The sequence below is a fragment of the Schistocerca nitens genome, chromosome 1, assembly GCF_023898315.1.
Source record: "Schistocerca nitens isolate TAMUIC-IGC-003100 chromosome 1, iqSchNite1.1, whole genome shotgun sequence".
Lineage (NCBI taxonomy): Eukaryota > Metazoa > Arthropoda > Insecta > Orthoptera > Acrididae > Schistocerca > Schistocerca nitens.
Genome location: NC_064614.1, coordinates 806194802 through 806215557, shown reverse-complemented (window position 1 = coordinate 806215557; position 20756 = coordinate 806194802). Strand labels below are relative to the sequence as shown.

Genomic DNA, 20756 nt, shown 5'->3' with positions numbered 1-20756 from the left:
GAGAGTTTCGTTGATAACAACGTAAACGTTTTGAGTAATGCGTATCAGTGGTTGAAAATAGTTCCAACAATAGTCTTTCTCAAGATGTTTATTCATTGTTGACACTAGATAATGTAGGAGGTCTACAAAGCAAGTTGCAGCTGCTGTTGTCACAACATACATACTTTGATCCGAGCTGTTGGTGATGCCGCCGTGTGAATGTCAAAGAAATACTTCGTTTGTTGACGTTGACGTTGTGGAAGACGCGAGCGGTGGAAGTGCGTGATAGTACATAATCGATGTGTGGAAGGTATTTTGACAGTAGGAGAACAAGACAGTCAGTTTGATGGTCTGATGAAAGGACGTACACTGAAACCTGAAAATTGTCAGTTATGACATCCTGCTGGATTTAATATGGAAGGAGTTCTTTGGAAGTGGACAAACTATTGGAGCGGTATGTTAGCTTTCAAAGGTTGCTTTGTACAGCAGAAATATTAGGAAACTTTGATATATTAATTGTTACAGGATGGCAGACACGGTGGTTTATCTTGGATGATGGCGTGCTTGCATACTATAAATCTCAAGACGAAGTTAATCAAGGATGTAAGGGGTCAATGAAGGTGTCAGCGTGCGAAATAATAGGTAAGTTTTGTCTGTAAACATACACGACAGAATTATTATGTACGTAAGTTTAGAGATTACTGGTATTGTTGTAGTGAACCCCGTGGATAACACTCGCATGGATCTCGTCATACCAGGAGAACAGCATATCTACTTGAGAGCACCATCATCTCAAGAACGTCAACAGTGGCTTGTAGCATTAGGCAGCGCTAAGGCATGTGTCACAACTAGAAGCAGGAAGGATTCAGGTACTGGTTACAGCTCCCTCTCTCGTTGTTGCCAGAGGACTGGTTAATTGTTACGTTGCATTATTTATGTAAATTGAACACAAGAGAAAAGGAGATACATCTACCATTCTTACACTATGAATTTGATTGATTGATCTAGAGCATTTGAAGAAAAAGCTACAATTTTACGTGTTTAAAAATTCTGGTGCACGATAAAAACAGTTCTTTGTAGTAATGTTTGCTCTTAAATGCTGGGTCTCAAGCAATTTTTATTTATTTTTTAGTGTATTGGAAAAATGTAACAACACAGTAAATTACGCTTTTCTGACCTAGCAATGCTCTCAAAAACATTAGATGGCTATTTGAGTGTCCTGTGCCACTATAACTGTGTATTCCTTGTTCTGTATTAGGTTACCAGGTAAATGAAATAATCGCTATTTAAGGATATTGTTTCAAGGATAGACAAACACTGAACACGTATTGCTGCAAGATCACCAGGCAAATGCCAGACTAGTGTCTTCAACAAGACTACAGCCAACCACTTGTCCTACCTTCACCCAAATGAATTTAATTTTCTATGTATTAAGCTGTTAGATGCTATACCATTTGGGGTCAAGGGAAGCATCTTATTCCATCCATCTGGTTTCGCATGTGTTATAGGTGTGTTGAGTTGTGTGACCCAATATTTTTGAGTTGGGTCTTGTTTGTAGATGGTGTGTTATAGTATTTGGTGAAACACACTTGTGTTAGACAGTCATGTTTGAAGATCCAGGCAGGAGAGCTTCTGTAAAGTTTGGAAGGTAGGAGACGAGATACTGGCAGAAGTAAAGCTGTGAGGACCGGGCGTGAGTCGTGCTTCGGTAGCTCAGATGGTAGAGCACTTGCCCGCACACAGTTTTAATCTGCCAGGAAGTTTCATGTTTGAAGATGTTTGTGTTTTGTGCCATTTCCTTCTGTCAACCATATTCTAATTTCCAGTCTGACATTTATGGCCTTATTGTATCAGGTGTTTCCATGCTAAAACTGGGGTTCACAGGGCATCAGCTCCTCACATTGTTTTGGTTTACTTTCCCAGAAAGAAGAAACTAAGCTTCATCTGTGTAATCATCATTTCGTATAGTCCGGGTCATTGTTGATGTAACTCAGAAACTCATTTGCGAATGATCTGCACTTTGGCCTGTCATCAGGTTGAAGCACATTCAGTAGCTGCTGCTCGTAGTATAAAGCTCCAGTCTCTTGTGTAGCACCCAGCGCACTGTGGTTGGAAGTAGCTGCAACAGTAAATACTCTTGATGGATTGAATTGGTTGGGCTCTGGATAAAAGCCTGTTGCACCCATTCCGCATTTGCATGTCATGCTGACACCCAGAACTTGTGCTGTTAATGATACTTCCTGATTCCTTGAACCTCATGTACCACTGTCAGATGGGCAGAGTTGAAGGTGGGGTGCTTCTTTAATGTATCCAGAAGTGCTGCTAGAACTGGATGTCAAATTTGGTGTGTGTCAACCATTCTACAACCCATGCCTTCTCTTGAGTGGTGGCCATTTTTGTCAGTAACTAAGCTGATAAACAAAAAGTGAAGATCATTTGGAACACCCTGCAGTTATCATTCATTTGACAATTTCATTTGCACAGTTGTAGTTTCAAGCATATATGTTCAAGTCATATGAAAGTTTGTAACAATTTTCTACTGTCACATACAAGCCTGTTGCACCTGTTCCACATTTGCATCAGTATGCTCAGACACCCCGAACTTGGATGTTTCACTGTTCAACTCGTTACCATTGAATTATAAAATAGCGTATGAACATTAGTACTTCAAACTTTACCGCTAAATATCCAAGACATTAAAATTTGCAATTAGCAAGTAATATTAAAGTATTTAATGACAAAAGTAATTTGACTGCCTTTTCAATAATTAGTATTTCGGCAGCACATTGTATGTGTGAAGCATAACTTTTTTGTAATTGTTTGATTTGTCATTGTTGTTTCTGATGTTATTTAATTATTATAGATGTTATTTTGTGCACTTGTTACTGAATTTTAATTAGAAGTATTGCCGTATAGCTTCTGACTTGTTTGTTTGCTTTCCAAATTTATCTTTCACTTATTGTGCTCTGTAGTGGCCCAGTTTTGAGACATTCTTGTTTTTATATGAAACTCTCTTAGTACTCATACGTTTACTGTGTAGCTTCACTATAAACAGTGGAGTGTGGTAACTTGTCACCATTCAATGAATCTTTTTTGATCAACTCTGGTTGATATTTCTGACTACTTAAATTTGCAAAAAATTAGGAAAGCATATAAACAATCAATGCCTGAAGACCATATGGCATGTTATAAGAAAAATTTTTCAGTATAACTATAAATTTTCATTTCATTAGCACTGCGGGCTGATTAAATTATGTATACTTTCTTGTTCCATAGCTTGTTCATTAACAGTTAAGGCCTTTTTGTTCATTCCACTGGCTTTATACAGTTTTAAAATTTCAGCTGATTCTAACCCTGATACCCTTAAGACAAAGAAGTCTGAGTTAAGATTGTACTGTGACCTGTTGATGCAGCAAGTCCATATGGTTAAAACAGCAGCCATGAAAGAGGGTGGACCAGAGGTGGAAGTAAGTACTAGATATTTTGACTGCAGTAGTTTCTTCATAAGAAACACCTTTTCTAATGAGGGTAAAATTTGCAGCCATATGGCAAAGTTTTAACATGTGCCTCAACCATTACTTGCACAATAATTTAAACACCCATCAGTACAGCACACTACCTGCAAACTTCATGAATGAGAACTGAATAGTAGCTACAGTTTCTGTTGGTTTGACTCCATGTCCACTGAACAAAATTTCTGAGAAACTGGGTTATAGCACTTGCCGTGTTCTTGTCTGTGCATGAAAACGTATACCCCAGATTATGTACTTACCACCCTGTTTTCTTCAATTTTAAGTACATTATTTTCTTCAATTTTAAGTGCATAGGCTATCAAAATTTATTTATTGTTCATGTGGATGGTTTCAGCAAGAGGACGCCCTTGGTGATTCAGCTTTTTTCCTTGATAGGGGGCTTTCAAAGTGCGTCTTCCAGAACAATTTATAAATTATGATGTGGAGTTATATGGCATTGTTACAGCACTGGAATAGATTCACAGGCATCACAATACAAGGTTTCTCATCTGTTCTGACTTGCTCATTGCACTGTAAGTGGTCCACCAAATGTATTTGGTAGACCCATTGATCCAGCTCATCCATGACTCTTTAGAGGCTCCACCACTGGGGCACAGAGGTGAACTTTTGCTGGTACCTGAACATGTTGGATTCAGGAAAAGGACATAGCCAACAAAGCAGCCAAAGAAGCGTGTCGGGTTGGTGTTTTTACATTGATCTGCCAGCCTCTTGCACACCGTCATTTATTATCTGACAAATGAATCGTCATGTCAGTGGTAAACTGAGTTGGTAAACTGAGTGGTTGGCGGTGGCAGAAAACAAACTGCAGTCACTCAAATTGACCACACAGTCATGGTGGACTTCTTGCCAACCTCACCAATGGAAAGAACTTCCTGCTAATGAGACAGCATATAGAACATAATCTTTAACTCATAGCTTCGTCCTCCAGCGGGAGGATTCACCACCCTGTCAAGTTTTTAATGTACCACTTTTCGTTCAGCATATTTTGGCATATGTCCATCTTATGTACTGATATCGAAGCAGACCTCGGTTTGGCTGGAGACCTGCCCACCATCCTTCCTGATACTGGCACCAGCGGGATGTGGAATCTGAAATTTTATGGACTGTCAGGTCTCATCCCTTAAGTGCTGAGGAAGGGAGGCAGTTTTTAAAGCATTTTAAACTACTCCGCTCGTGGGAACAGTCTGAATCGCAGAATAAAAAAGTACACTTTAACAGAATTGTGGATAGAAATAAACCCAACATAGCTGAGGAAATACTAAATGAAATGTGTGTCTTTTAAAGAAAGAGATCTATGCACACTAACAGTGGAGGTAATTTGCAACAATATATACGAGGGGTGTTCAATATATAATGTAACACTTTTTTATGAAAGCAGGTTGGTTTTTATTCAAGATTCCAGTACACCATATTATTCCCCACTCTTGGCTACAAAGCCCAATTTTTCAACATAATCTCCATTCAATGCGACTGCATTACACCACCTTACTGAGAGGGTCTGTATGCATATTGGTACCATGTCTTGCTGCGTCAATAACCTCCTCATCATCATCATCCACATACTGCTTCTTGCAAAGTGTATCCTTCATTGGACCAAACATTTGGAAGTCGGAATGTGTGAGATCTGAGCTGTTGGTTGGATGGGAAAAAACAGTCCAGTGAAGTTTTGTAAACTGCTCTCAGGTGTCCAGACTCTTGTCATGGGGAAGGAGGTGTTCATTTGCATTTTTGTTGTGGCAAATGTGCTGAGGCATTTCTTCAAATTTCTGAGGTAGCACAATACGCTTCAGAGTTGATCATTCCACCATGAAGGAGAACGTCAAACAGAATAATGCCTTAAATGCCATTCTCTATAATCATATGCAGCGCTCCTCGGAAACGGTACAAGCTAACTTAAAAAGTTTGTATTTTCAAGCAAAGTCCAGTCCAAGTCATGTCAGAGTCCTGTATATGAGAAAGTGTGAGCACCAGAACAGCACTGTAGCCAATAAGATAGCACTTGGTAGCATGCACTCCACTACTCTCATCTTGTATGCATAGGCTGTTTTTGTGTGTGTGTGTGTGTGTGTGTGTGTGTGTGTGTGTGTGTGTGTGTGTGTGTTTTTTCTGAAGAAGGCTTTAGCCAAGAGCTAAATGTGCAACAGTCTTTTCATTGAGCCTGCCTGTAACTCAACATGTGATCTTTATGCTGAGGAGGAATCTGTCATCTATCCTTTTCCTGATGTTGTTGATATTCCACTATTTGAACCAATCCCCTACGTTCCCAAAACTCACACACACGACTGCAGTCTCAGGCAGCTGAAACCACACTGTGAGCAGCAGCACCAGTGCATGATGACTGGGTGGAGGTGAGGAGGAGGCTGGGGCAGGGAGGAGGACAGACAGTAGGGTAAGGGTGGTGGACAGTGAAGTACCTTATCTTTTTAGTCTCCCAAAGTCCCACCGTCCGGCCACAGCGGAGCGTTCCCCTCATAACTCAGTACCACCCAGGACAGGAACAGCTGAACTACATTCTCCGTCAGGGTTTCGACAACCTCTCGTCATGCTCTGAAATGAGAAATGTCCTGCCCACTATCCTTCCCACCCCTCCCACAGTGGCATTCTGCCATCCACTGAACCTACACATCCCCTACTCCCAACCCTTTACCTCATGGCTCATATCCCTGTAATAGACCAAGATACAAGACCTGTCCCATACATCCTCCCACCACCACCACCACAACCACCACCACCTACTTCATTCTGGTCACAAACATCACCTATCCCATCAGCGGCAGGACTACCTGTGAAACCAGTCACGTGATCTAAAAGCTAACCTGCAACCACTGCGCTGCATTCTATGTGGATATGAGAACCCACAAGTTGTATGTCCGCATGAATGGCAACCGACAAACTGTGGCCAAGAAACAAGTGGACCACCTTGTTGCTGAGCATGCTGCCAAACATGACCTCCTTCATTTCAATGACTGCTTCACAACGTGTACCATAAGGATCCTTCCCACCAACACCAACTTTTCTGAATTGTGCATGTGGGAACTTTCCCTGTAATACATCCTACGTTCCCATAACCCTCCTGGCCTCAACCTTCGTTAGTCACTGTTCTCACCCATCCAGCCCCTTCCCTGTTCCCATTTCAGCACTACACAGCCCTCATTACGCAATCGTATCAACTCTTTTTACTTCTCTCCTTTTCCGTAATGCCTCCTCCCCACCTCTCCCCTGCCCTCCTTTAACCTGCAGCACGTCAATGTCCGCTACCTCTACCCTACTACCCCTTCCCCTCCTTGCCCCAGCCTCCTCCTTATCCCCACCCAGTTGCCACTCCCATCATGCACTGGTGCTGTTGCTCACAGTGTGGTGCCCCCAGGGGCTCAGCATTCATTTGCTGGGTACGGGCTTGGCGACCCCGGGTTCCTGAGCTGGGGACTGGTAAGCGCCGCCAGTCTCTTGTCACCGTAAGCTCTGAGCATACTTCAGTGACCACCGTGCGGCGTGGCGGTGGAACGTTGTGTGTCTCAGGGAATGGGGATCTTGGCTTGACTGCCTGGATTGCGAGGATGGAATAAATTTCTATAAACAACCCCTCAATCTCAAGGTGTGCTGCGCGCTGATGAGATGCATGACTGTTGAGGTGGAACAGTTGTTAGCGAGCAACCTCTGGGGAACCTGCCGCACCTCAGTTGTATAAGGCTTACCTAGGCACGCAGGGCTCTGTCTAGGTGGACTTCTAGTTCCCTAGCTGCTCGTGGGACCGAGATGGAACCCTCGAACTTTTATTCTTCTCCTGCCAGCGGAAAGGGTGGACCGCTGGTGGGTTCTAACACCCAATTCAACAAGAGGGCTCATGTAGTCAGTCCTCCTGATTCAGTTACTAGTAACAGAATGCAAACTGCTTCGCAGAATGTGTTTCTCATAATTAAAACAAAGGAGGGGAGTTTTGATAAAGTTTCACCATTTTATATACAGAAAGGCTTAGAAGGCATTGCTGGAACCTTAAAATCTGTCAAGCACTTGCGAAATGGAACCTTGTTGGTTGAAACATCTAGTTTCCAGCAAGTCCGGAACATTCAGAAAGCACAATTTCTTGGGGAGTTTGTGATAGAGACTGAATTTCACAACACCTTGAACTACAGCAAGGGTGTTGTGACTTGCAGAGATCTCGTTGACATTCCCCAAGACGAATTGAAGGCTGAATGGTCCCGGGAAGGAATTGTCGACGTGCAACACGTTATGAAACGGGTGGATGGTACTCTCATAAAGACTGACTCATTTATCCTTACATTTAACAGCACCAAATTGCCAGAGCATGTGAAGGCAGGTTTCCTACGTCTCAGTGTATGGCCTTATTACCCCAACCCCATGCGGTGTTTTAAATGCCAACACTTTGGACACACTACTCTCGGCTGTAGAGGGGAAGCCACTTGCGGGAATTGTGGTAAAGCCGCCCATGGGGGAGTTGGTTGCTCCTCTCCTCCCAAGTGTGTCAACTGCTCTGGGGATCACTCTGTGTGGAGTAGGGAATGCAGAGTTTTCCTTGAGGAACGGAAGATCCAGGAACTTAAAACCACAAAACGCATCCCATATGGTGAGGCAAAGAAAATGTGAAAGTCCATGCAGCCGCCCACATTCGCTGCCTCTCTTTCTTCCGTTTTGAAACAGCCAGTCTTGAAAACTGATGCCGCTACACAAACGGAGGTTGCTACTGTCAGCACTAGCACCTGCATTTGTCAATGCACGTGTGCTGCTGCAGTTCCTGTGAAGCTTGCTGCTCCTCCCCGGCCTTCTGACCAGGCCGTGGTAGCTGACATCTTGGACCTTCCTGCCCCTTCCCGGGTCCAGTCTTGTGTACTGCCCAGCACTGCTACACCTCCTACTGCTTCTGAGGTTTTGGCTCCAGTGCCACCTCAGACCAAAAAATCTAAGCCAAAGCCAAAGGTAAAGACTCGCCCGCTGAAGGAGACTGAAGTTATACAGTCTGCTGATGTCGATGTTATTCTCTCTGACGTCTCTCTCGACTCCTCTTCAGAAGCGATGGAGGTTGATGTCAGACTGGGGCAATCTTCTCGCCCCAAAACTGAGCCTCCACCTGTTGTGGGCTCTCCTGGCCGACAGAAAGTGAGAATGAAGGTACTCGCACCCTGATAGATGGCTCCCATTATACAGTGGAACATGAATGGATTCCGGGCACATGTGTAGGAACTGAACCTCCTAGCACGGCAACGCCCCCTGTGCTTGTGTTTACAGGAAACGCATTTCAAACCATCTAATGCTCCTGTTCTAAGGGGCTATACGTTATATCGCAAAGATGACCTGACTGGAGAAAGGGCCAAAGGCGGAGTCACCGTGTTTGTCAATAATGACCACCACTGCTCTGCTCTCTCCCTGGATACTGACCTGCAAGCAGTTGCAGTTGAAATTCGTTCACATCGGCAACTTACCGTTTGCTCCCTTTATTTACCTCCTCTGGATGCAGTCAACTTAGAGGCTCTCACAGATCTTATCGCACAACTCCCCCGTCCATTTCTCCTCATGGGCGACTTCAATGCCCATCATGTCCTGTGGGGCTCCATTTCTCTTTGCGCTCGAGGTCGAGTTTTGGAGAGCCTCCTAACGTCTCAAGTGTTGTGCATCCTCAACACTGGTACTCCGACTCATTTCTCTGCTGCTACTGGGTCATTCTCAGCCATTGACCTATCTTTCTGCTCTCCAACCCTCACCGACTCTGTTCACTGGGAGGTCATTGATGACCTTCATTTCAGTGATCACTTCCCCATCCGCATTCATCTCCTGGATGGTGTATTGCTGGAGCAGAGGCCGCCATCTTGGATGATTGACAGGGCTAACTGGCCACTGTTCAGTCGGTTGGCTGTGTTTGAACGCCACAACAGCGTACAGGAATGGGTGGATCACATCACACTTGTGATCCATCATGCTGCTGTCCTGTCCATACCACAGTCTTCTGGCCCTCTTAAGCGGCGCCTTGTGCCTTGGTGGACAGAAGAGTGCCATTCAGCCATCCAGGACAGGCGTGCGGCTCTTCGAAAATTTAAATGCCGCCCAACAGCGGTCAATCTTACCGCCTTTCAAATCGCAAGAGCCAGGGCACGCCGTGTCATTAAGGAGAGCAAGAAAAGGTCATGGCAGGAGTTCCTGGACTCCATCAACCGTTCCACTTGTTCCACAAAAGTATGGGAAGCCATCCGGAGGATTTCCGGTCAACGCAGTCGTTTACCAATAGCTGCAGTCCTGAACCAGGGATGCCTCCAAACGACACCCAGAGCCATTGCTCAGATGCTGGCAGAGCATTTTGCACAAAGTACTGCCACTGCAAATCAGGATCCAGCGTTTCGTCGCTACTGTGCGACTGTCGAGAGAGCAAACTTGGACTTTCGGTCGAACAGTTCTGAGGCCTACAACTCCCCTTTCTCCCTGTGGGACTTCTGATACTGCACCAGGTCACGACCGCATCCAGTACTCCATGCTTCGTCATCTGCCAGCGGCGTCAAAGGAAATCCTCTTTGAATGTTTTAATCTCATATGGCAGACAGTAGTGTTCCCCACCTCGTGGAGGGAGGCAATCCTCATCACTCTCCTCAAACCAGGAAAGGACTGCACATGTCCCAGTAGTTATCGTAGTATCGCCTTGACGAGCTGTGTCGGAAAGACCCTGGAACAGATGGTTGACCGTCGTCTGGTCTGGCTGTTAGAAACCAGGCAACTCCTTAGCCGCTCTCAGTGTGGGTTCCGAAAATTTCGGTCCACGATCGACAACCTGACCCTCCTAGAGGCGGCTATTCAGCAGGCTTTCCTCCGTAAGCATCACTGTATTGGTATCTTCTTTGATATCAGTAAGGCATATGATACTACTTGGAGACACTATTATTGCACAACTGCATCAATGGGGCTTTCGTGGGCACCTCCCCATTTTCATTCGGTCTTTACTGTCTCAGCGTTTTTTTCGGACCCGAGTTGATAACACACTGTCTGATCGCTTTGAGCAAGAGAACGGTGTCCCCCAGGGCAGTGTTTTAAGCGTTACCCTCTTTGCCATAGCCATCAACACCATAACGTCTACAGTGAGGAGTCCAGTACAGTGCTCCTTATTTGTGGACGACTTTGCTGTTTTCTGTTCCTCCTCCAGTGTTGCAACCATGAGCCGTTAGTTGCAGCTAACAGTGCGGCGGTTAGAGGAGTGGGCTGCAAAGATGGGTTTTCGGTTTTCTTCCGATAAGTGTGTTTGTGTTCATTTTAATTGTTCTCATCGTCTTTTTACTTTGCCTGCTTTGCATATGGGGGATACTGTCCTACATTTTAGAGACACAGTGCGGTTTCTGGGCCTAATTTTTGACTCCAGGTTGTCATGGCTGCCACACCTATGCGACTTGAAAGCCAGAACCATGAAGGCACTGAACATCCTCAAGTGCCTCAGCCACAGGTCTTGGGGAGCGAACAGGGCGCGTCTCCTTCAGTTTTATCGAGCTTTTGTGTGTTCACGGCTGGACTATGGGTGCACAATGTATGGGTCAGCGAGGCCGTCTTATTTGCAGATCCTTGACACTGTCCACCATGCTGGGATTCGACTGGCCACGGGTGCTTATCGGACCAGTCCCATACCCAGCCTCTGTGCTGAGGCTGGGGAACCGCCACTTACCATCTGGCGGCAGCTCCTGTTGGTGCGCCAGGCTTGTAAGTTTCTTGCAGCTCCCACCTCACCTGCTCACCATCTTGTTGCTCATCCACCTCTGGACCGCCTTTTTTCCCACCGTCCCCAGGCTACGTTGCTGTTTGGGATCCGAGTGCGACGTGTGCTAAAGTCCCTTGGTGTGGAGTCTGTTCAACCCCAAATCCTGGGTTTTAACCGCCTGCCACCCTGGTTACTGAAGAGGCCCAGAGTGATTTTAAATTTATTGCAGTACAAGAGAGATTGCACTCCTGCCATCGTTTTTAATGCAGCATTTTTTGCCATTTTATCTGAGCACCACGACTATGTAGCCGTTTTTACGGATGGGTCGAAACAAGGGGTTCCGTTGGTTGCTCTGTTGTTTTTCCGGATCGTGTCCTCAAGGTCCGACTGCCTAAGACTTTTACTGTCTTTGATGCAAAATTGTCTGCGATCTTGCAGGCACTGGTGCAGATGAGACATTCTTCCTGTCTTAAATTTCTTGTCTGTTCTGATTCACTAAGTGCCCTTCACTCATTGCAACGTTTGTATCCAGCAGATAGAATAGTCCAGACCATCCAGGATGCCCTCCTCCAACTACAGCGATTGGGGAAGGTGGTAGCTTTCTGCGGGTTCCAGGGTATGTCGGCATTGCTGGGAATGAAAGGGCAGATCTCGCAGCCATGGAGGCGTGTCTCGATCCACAAGTATCTCAGTGTGCTATACCCCTGCACGCACTTACCTCGCTGTTGAGCTCACAAGTCATGCGTCAGTGGGAGGATGAGTGGCTGGAAGTGACTGACAATAAGCTCCGTGTAGTCAGGCCCACAACGTGTGTGTAGTGTACTTCCTATTAGCCCCGTCGACGGGACGAGGTTCTCCTTACTCGGCTTCGGATAGGCCACAGCCCTATGACGCATGGCTTCCTGCTCCGGCGGGAGGACCCTCCAATGTGTGGTGCTTGTGTCGTTCAGGTCACTGTGCGCCACGTTTTATTGGATTGTGTTTTATTTTCTGACCAGCAGGCCACGGCTGACTTGCCAGCGGACCTACCATCTCTTTTAGGCAACACTGAGACGAATGTGGTTAAAGTTTTCAAGTTCTGTGCCATGTCAAATGTTTTTACAAAGATTTTAGGGAGAGGATCTTAATTTACTGTGTGACAAGCCCGCCCATATTTTATGTAAGTGGCCAGCCAATGACAATTTCCTGTGGCATTCTTGTTGCTATGTTTTCCCTTTCCTTACATTTTACTTTCTTATGTAGCATTTACCTTCTTTTCCTGCTTTCTTTGCGTGTGTGCTTCAGTTTTATTAGGTCAGTCCACATTCATTCCTTTTAATGTGTGTCAGGGCGCTGCTGACCTCGACGTTGAGTGCCCATAAGCCCCAACACACACACACACACACACACACACACACACACACACACACACACAGTGGTGTGTGTGTGTGTGTGTGTGTGTGTGTGTGTCTCCTGTAGTTGATAGTATAATTGGTATAATGTCAACTTTATCCTGATGCCACATGTCCTTGACTTCCTCAGCCAGTTGGATGTATTTTTCAACTTTTTCTCCTGTTTTCTTCTGTATATTTGTTGTATTGGGTATGGATATTTCGATTAGTTCTGTTAATTTCTTTTTTTTATTGGTGAGTATGATGTCAGGTTTGTTATGTGGTGGTGTTTTATCTGTTATAATGGTTCTGTTCCAGTATAATTTGTATTCATAATCCTCCAGTACATTTTGTGGTGCATACTTGTATGTGGGAACATGTTGTTTTATTAGTTTATGTTGTATGGCAAGTTGTTGATGTATTATTTTTGCTACATTGTCATGTCTTCTGGTGTATTCTGTATTTGCTAGTATTGTACATCCGTTTGTGATGTGATCTACTGTTTCTATTTGTTGTTTGCAAAGTCTGCATTTATCTGTTGTGGTATTGGGTTCTTTAATAATATGCTTGCTGTAATATCTGGTGTTTATTGTTTGATCCTGTATTGCAATCATGAATCCTTCCGTCTCACTGTATATATTGCCTTTTCTTAGCCATGTGTTGGATGCGTCTTGATCGATGCGTGGCTGTGTTAGATGATACGGGTGCTTGCCATGTAGTGTTTTCTTTTTCCAATTTACTTTCTTTGTATCTGTTGATGTTATGTGATCTAAAGGGTTTTAGAAGTGGTTATGAAATTGCAGTGGTGTAGCCGATGTATTTATATGAGTGATTGCTTTGTGTATTTTGCTAGTTTCTGCTCATTCTATGAAGAGTTTTCTTAAATTGTCTACCTGTCCATAATGTAGGTTTTTTATGTCGATAAATTCCCTTCGTCCTTCCTTTCTGCTTAATGTGAATCTTTCTGTTGCTGAATGTATGTGATGTATTCTATATTTGTGGCATTGTGATCGTGTAAGTGTATTGAGTGCTTCTACTTCTGTGTTACTCCATTTCACTACTCCAAATGAGTAGGTCAATATTGGTATAGCATAAGTATTTATAGCTTTTGTCTTGTTTCTTGCTGTCAATTCTGTTTTCAGTATTTTTGTTAGTCTTTGTCTATATTTTTCTTTTAGTTCTTCTTTAATATTTGTATTATCTATTCCTATTTTTTGTCTGTATCCTAGATATTTATAGGCATCTGTTTTTCACATCGCTTCTATGCAGTCGCTGTGGTTATCCAATATGTAATCTTCTTGTTTAGTGTGTTTTCCCTTGACTATGCTATTTTTCTTACATTTGTCTGTTCCAAAAGCCATATTTATATCATTGCTGAATACTTCTGTTATCTTTAGTAATTGGTTGAGTTGTTGATTTGTTGCTGCCAGTAGTTTTAGATCATCCATGTATAGCAAATGTGTGATTTTGTGTTGGTATGTTCCAGTAATATTGTATCCATAATTTGTATTATTTAGCATGTTGGATAGTGGGTTCAGAGCAAAGCAGAACCAGAAAGGACTTAATGAGTCTCCTTGGTATATTCCACGCTTAATCTGTATTGGCTGTGATGTGATATTATTTGAATTTGTTTGGATATTGAGTGTGGTTTTCCAATTTTTCATTACTATGTGTAGGAACTGTATCAATTTAGGATCTACTTTGTATATTTCCAATATTTGTAGTAACCATGAGTGGGGTACACTATCAAAAGCTTTAGTGGGGTACACTATCAAAAGCTTTTTGGTAATCAATGTATGCGTAGTGTAGCGACCTTTGTTTAGTTTTAGCTTGATATGTCACCTCTGCATTTATTATCAGTTGCTCTTTACATTCTCGTGCTCCTTTGCAGCAGCCTTTTTGTTCTTCATTTATAATTTTGTTCTGTATTGTATGTGTCATTAATTTCCTTGTAATGACTGAAGTTAATATTTTGTATATTGTTGGTAGGCATGTTATGGGGCGAGATTATTATTATTGTTATTGTTATTACCATTACCATTATTATTATTACATCCATTGTAGAGCTGCGATATAACATGCAAACACAGACTTGCTGTCCCGATTCCCCATGGACTCTGACCTGGCTTTCGACCAACATGAATCAGTGTGCTTCCAGCTAGAATTAGATCTGTATTTGGACACTTCTACCTTTCCCTTAACATCACACCATGTAGTGGCTGCCAGTCATAACTCAAAGTTACGACCCTTATTCACTTTATACAAAGCAGGTGGTCTGACTCGCCTCCCGGGTGCAAATTTTGTCCCTATTGGTTACAGCAGCATTAACCACACCTAAATCAATTGCTTCAGCAGCGAGTGCTGCACCTCCTGCACGTTCCCCATTAGAGCATGTCCTGCATGATAAGTTTGATACGACATAATGTGTTCTGGCCAAATACTGGCTCTGACATCATGACCTGCGCCGCCAATGTTCCACCTGTTAGGTACATCAACACTGCATCTCTCCAGCAGTACTCTCCCTGGCCAGATGATGCAGAACCACGCAAGCATATCCACTTAGATTTCACTGCCTCAGTTTTGATCTCCATGTGGTTGGTCATGATTTATTACTTTCCTTACTCCCTCCTTATGGTTCGCATGTCCAGGTCACTACTGCCACTATCACTGTCGTCTTGGAACAAGTGTTTGCCCTTGAAGACAATCCATGCACTTTGGATTCTCATAATGGGGCAGTGTTAATCTACATCTACATATGTACTCCACAAGCCATGGTATGGTGCATGGCAAAGGGTATCTTGTACTACTAATAGTCATTTCCTTTCCTGTTCCACTCGCAAATGGAGTGAGGGAAAAATGATTGCCTAAGTGCCTCTGAACAAGCACTAATTTCTCTTATCTTCGTAGTACCTTAAAAATTTTTGTGTTCTGCCATACGGCAGGTCTTGTCATGGGTGAAGCCTCATCAGAGAGGTCCACTGCATGAGCGTCTTGGGAAGTGATTCCAGTGGTGGTTTCCCGTTGCCTTCCATTGATGATGAAATGATAATGAGAACAACACAACATCCAGTCCCTGGGTGGAGAAATCTCCGACCCAGCTGGGAATCGAACCTGGGACCCTTGGCGTGACAGACTACCGCGCTGACCACTCACCTATTGGAGACTTGTGCAAAAAGTATGTTGTCAGCAATAGACTCTTTCTGCAGTCTTATCTTCACGGTACTTATATGAAAACTGTTTGCACCAGCAGAATCTTTGTGCAGTCAGCTTCAAATGCTGGTCCTCTAAATTTTCTCAGTAGTGTTTCAAGTAAAGAATATTGCCTTCCCTCCAGGGATTCCCTTGTGATTTCACGAAGAATATTTGCAAGTTGATAAAACTTAATGGTAACAAGTTAAGCAGCACGTCTCTGAATTGCTTTGATGTCTTTCTTTAACCCAACGTGGTGGGGATGCCAAACATTTGAGCAGTACTCATGAATGGGTTGCACTAGTGATCTATATGTGGTCTCATTTGTAAATGATCTTAACTTTCATAAAATACTCACAATAAACTGAAGTCAAGCTTTCGACTTCCTTACTTTTGTCCTTAGGTCTCATTCCTTTTCATATCACTTCGCAATGTTATGTCAACATATTTGATCCAAGCAACTGTGTCAAGTAGCAAACTAATAACGCTGTATTCGTATATTATAGAATTGCTTTTCTTTTTATCTGCATTCATTAACACTTTTCTACATTTAGATTAAGCTGTCATTCATCACACCAAATAGAAATTTTGTCCAAGTCACCCTGCATCCTCCTACATTCACTAAACAATGACACCTTGCCGTGCACCACAAAGAAGAGAAAAACCCTGCAGATTGCTGCCCAGTGTTTGTCAAATCATTTAAATAGGTAGAGAACAAGAAAGATCCTATCACACTTCCTTTGTCTCAGATAAACACTTGTTGTCAAGTGCAAAGCATTGGGTTCCATTATATGAGAAGTCTTCGAGCCACTCATACCTGGGAACCTAATCTGTACACTCACACCTTTGTTAACAGTCTGCAGCAGGGTGCTGTGTTTCCCCAAGTCCTAAATATGTAATCTGTCTGTTGCCCTTCATTCATGGCTCACATGATTTTGTGTGAGAAAAGGGGAAGGTGAATTTCACATGAGTTATGCTTTCTAAATCTGCGCTGATTTGTGAACAGAAGTGCAGCTGAACTGAACAGATTTTACTAAGTGCTCTGTTCAGTAGAGAACTTATTCATGCGCATAAAAATTCTAAGAACTTTGTCGGTGGGATCTTTACTCCATTTCCTATGTGTCTGCAGATCTAGTAAGTCATTAATCTACTACGATAATAGGTTGCATTCAGAACTACCATTGCATTTCCCTTGTCAGCGGGAAGAATGATAGTAATATTGTCATCATTCAAGCGTTTTATGGCATTCCTCTCATCAACAGTTAAATAACTTTTCACCAACAGTTAAACAACTTTTTGGAAGCTTTGTTCAAGCTGATACTCTTACAGCTTCTACACAGGATTCTTCGGCTGTAACCCTGTTCGCACTGGATGTCTGCTTCTACACGGATACTTTTCCACCCCTGGCAAGCACAAATCTCTTATCAGATGGTGAAGTTTGAATAATTTGATAACCATACAGGAAGTGGCTAAGCGGTAGTTCATCAGATTGGGTTGCAACTTATCAAATTTAAGAAGCAGGCATTTGTAGTGTGGACACAGTTACAGCTAAAGAAATCCATGTAGAAGCTATAAGAGTATTGTTGCATGCAAAGCATCCAGAAATTAATTTAACTATGAGTAAGAGGAATGCCATATAACGTCTGTATGGTGGTGATGGTATTGTCGTACTCCCCGCTAACAAGGGAAATGCGGTAGTGGTTTGAATCTTACCAATTATAATAGTAATATTACCAACTTATTAGATCTGCAGACATGTAGGAAACAGAGTAGAGACCCAGCTGACAAAATTCTTAGAACTATTACATGATTGATAAAAAAATCTGACTTTCACTAAGGATGTTACTGACTGCATAGGAAAAAATGAAACAGCAGATGATAGCAACCAACAACAGCCATTCAAAGCATGTGATATCATATCACTGCATGGGAACATGCATGTACGGAATTTTGCTGCAGTCAGTAGCACGTCAGGGTGTGAATCAGACACTCAAAGTTGTGATATCCCCTGAAAATGTTCTTCGCAGGTGGCGACGAAATTTGGGTTTTTAATGTGAAACCCATTCAACCACGACATAATAGTGCGGGATATTTTATTAATTGTTACATTTCCGGCCATGAAAGTTTACATTTATCCATACACACTGTATGCACCTGAAGTTCCTCCCCATCCTTTGCTGCCATTTCACTATGGGGTAAATTTATTCACTGTACGTTTGACCTGCCAATGATTAATAGACCCCTACCCTTTTCCGTTTCCCTCCCATTGACACAGGACATGTATGTTTCCCAGCAGATGAAGTGAGACTCACTGACTCAGCTTCAGTGGAAGCCACCACCTCAAACTTATTGTGCACAGAGGCATTTAAGCAGTCATTCTTTCCACTCCCTGCACACAAAAGAAATGGGAAGAAACTGTAAGGTGCAGTGTGATGGGACATACCTACTGACATACACCTCATAGTGGTTTTCCGGTGTAATGTAACACATGTTGTTCATTTTTAGAAATGGATTTTGCAGAAACTTCATCAGTTGAAGTGATTATTGACAGACTAAACATTACTCTGGTAATGTTGGCTTGTGAATCAATATTCAACAAGGTGAAAAATACTTAACTTTTAAGAACTGAGAACTAAAATTCATCCTACAGGCCAGTGCAAACCATTATTGTGTGTACAATAATTATCTGGTTACGTGCATATAGTCTTGCTTTATTTCTGTGTACAGGGTGGTATTCTACGTATTTATTGTTTTTCTTTACTGCTTATAGAAACTAGATGAAGCAACGAGTTTACTGGGAGCAACTTGTGATACGTTCATCAGAACGCTAGAAGACTGCATGAAACTCTCGAATGCAAATTTTACATATGAGCTTCCACATCAGCATTTGACTGACACTGCTCTTCCTCCTGTCTCCAACCAGACAAAAAGCAAGGTGTGTATGCTGTACTACTGTGTTTTAGAGCATTGTTTTTTTCTTCCATTTCTGAAACTGGCTAATTCCACTATATTCAAAATTGATCAGCATATTATCAGTGTGTGGACAAGGATTTTGGTAGTCTGATATAGATAAAGTATGTTCTGCATCAGAAAAGAAAAGCTTCTCTCCAGAAATTTCCATAGACTCAGGATGCTTCCTTCATGTTAACCACAGCACCATCAATATATCATAGTTTACATCATAGGTGCAAGCGATCATATCAACTCAAATCGCTCCCTCTCTGAATTTACATTGAAGAATTATCAACAGATTGACACTAATAACTTATCTTGGATGGTGAGTAGTCATTAGAAAAAAATGTTATGTCAGCTATCTCCCAACCTCCCCCCCACCAACACTAATTATGATGCAGTTCCTTAGGTATGTGCATAAGTAGGAGAAAAAAAGTGTTGAAATTGAACAATGGAAATTGTTTTTGAAAATATAAGGATGTTACTGACCACATAGGAAAAAATCTGAATCACAGTAACCTATAAATCCCCCGGAAGATAGAGGATCACCTTATATTTATTGAATAAAGTAAATTGTTTGGTTTTTATTAAAACATTAATCACAGACCTGGCCAGTGGACTCAAAATAAACTAAATGCATAATTGGAATAGTTCTGGAAAATTACTGCCTTTCATGTAGTAAGTTCCATGTAACTTTCTTGTGACCTGTTAGTGACAGTGTCATTTGGTATCCTATCAATTTAACACAAAGAAATTAGGCATGGTAGTAATGAATGAATCCAGATACATAATATTAGTATTGTTAATCTGTTTTTAAATGTATAATTGAGGACATTGCATCTTTGGGAAACCACGGCCACTGTTAGTATAATGAAACGAAGACTGTCTAGGTTACACACCCGTTTTTGATATTGTGCACACATCATCTTCAGATCTAGAACTAGTGCTGCAACGTGCAGTTTCTCTGGCAGGGTGAGGATGTCACAGTAGACCATTCACCATTATGTCCTTGCTCTGTTGGACAGCTTTTTACTGTAGGGTTTTGAAACTGCTAGCTGAGGAAAGAGTTACTTACTTAAAAGTACATGAAAAGTAGCTTATTTTCATGGTATAATGCCTTTCTTGGAATATACAGAAGCATTAACCTGTTCCAGATCATAAAACCAGCCATGCCTGTCATTCGATCAAACTCCAGTGACAAGTAAGTCACCATTGCTTTGATCATATATTGTTTCAACCATTTACATTAACGCAGAAACTAACATATTTTTTTGTTGCAGAAAAGTGTAGCTGTTTGTCTACCAATATTTAGAGAATACTGTGGCTTTGAAAAAGACGTCCTAATCTTTTGAATGTATTTACTCAGGACTTGAAAAAATTTAAATATCAATTTATATGAAAATGTGCAACTGAAATGTCTTTCAGTGATGTAAATAAAGTTATGTTGTTATGTATAAGTTAGTTAAGGAACAATTTATATATTTTCATGTTGACAAATAGTTTACTGCAGCCTGTGTTTTCTTCAGTTCATGCAGTTTACATATTTTAATATATATAAAAAAATAATTTATTTTCACATTGTAAGAAAGTGTTTTCCAAACTGAGATGCCAAAGTAGACTACATTTTGGAATCTATTTACTGAATGGATCGCACTTATGTTTTTAATAAGAAATTTTACAATAAAGGCATTAAATTTGATTAGTGTGTGTGTGTGTGTGTGTGTGTGTGTGTTTAGATTCATGTACCCTGTTTGTACTCCTTAGTTTTGGTGTCTTTGTATATTCATAACCAGAAAAAGTAAATTTGACAACCATAAATTTCTACAGACTTATCATTAATTGGTAATAATTCAGTACTTTTCTTCTTTTAAACTGGCACTTATATGGGAAGCATCACTATTCACGTATTTGGTAAGTAAAGGGGAGTGTTTAACAGTTCTGGCAATTGTGTATTAGCAGAATCCTTTTATACAGTTTTCATAATATGCTTTGAAATTCCATTAACTTCTGTGTCAGTGGGACATTAAAGTGAACTGTAAAGAAATGTAC

At 42.2% G+C, this 20756-nt stretch overlaps 1 protein-coding gene across 1 annotated transcript; it reads left to right on the top strand.

Annotated features, from left to right (window-relative positions):
• The first annotated feature begins 166 nt into the window (after positions 1 to 166).
• Positions 167 to 20215, top strand: LOC126237145 (pleckstrin homology domain-containing family A member 3-like). Its single transcript, XM_049946985.1, has 7 exons — positions 167 to 433; positions 505 to 621; positions 696 to 848; positions 3322 to 3446; positions 18526 to 18690; positions 19862 to 19908; positions 19988 to 20215. The coding sequence occupies exons 1-7, from the start codon at positions 394 to 396 to the stop codon at positions 19995 to 19997; spliced, it is 657 nt and encodes a 218-aa protein (XP_049802942.1). The 5' UTR covers positions 167 to 393; the 3' UTR covers positions 19998 to 20215.
• The last annotated feature ends 541 nt before the right edge of the window (positions 20216 to 20756 follow it).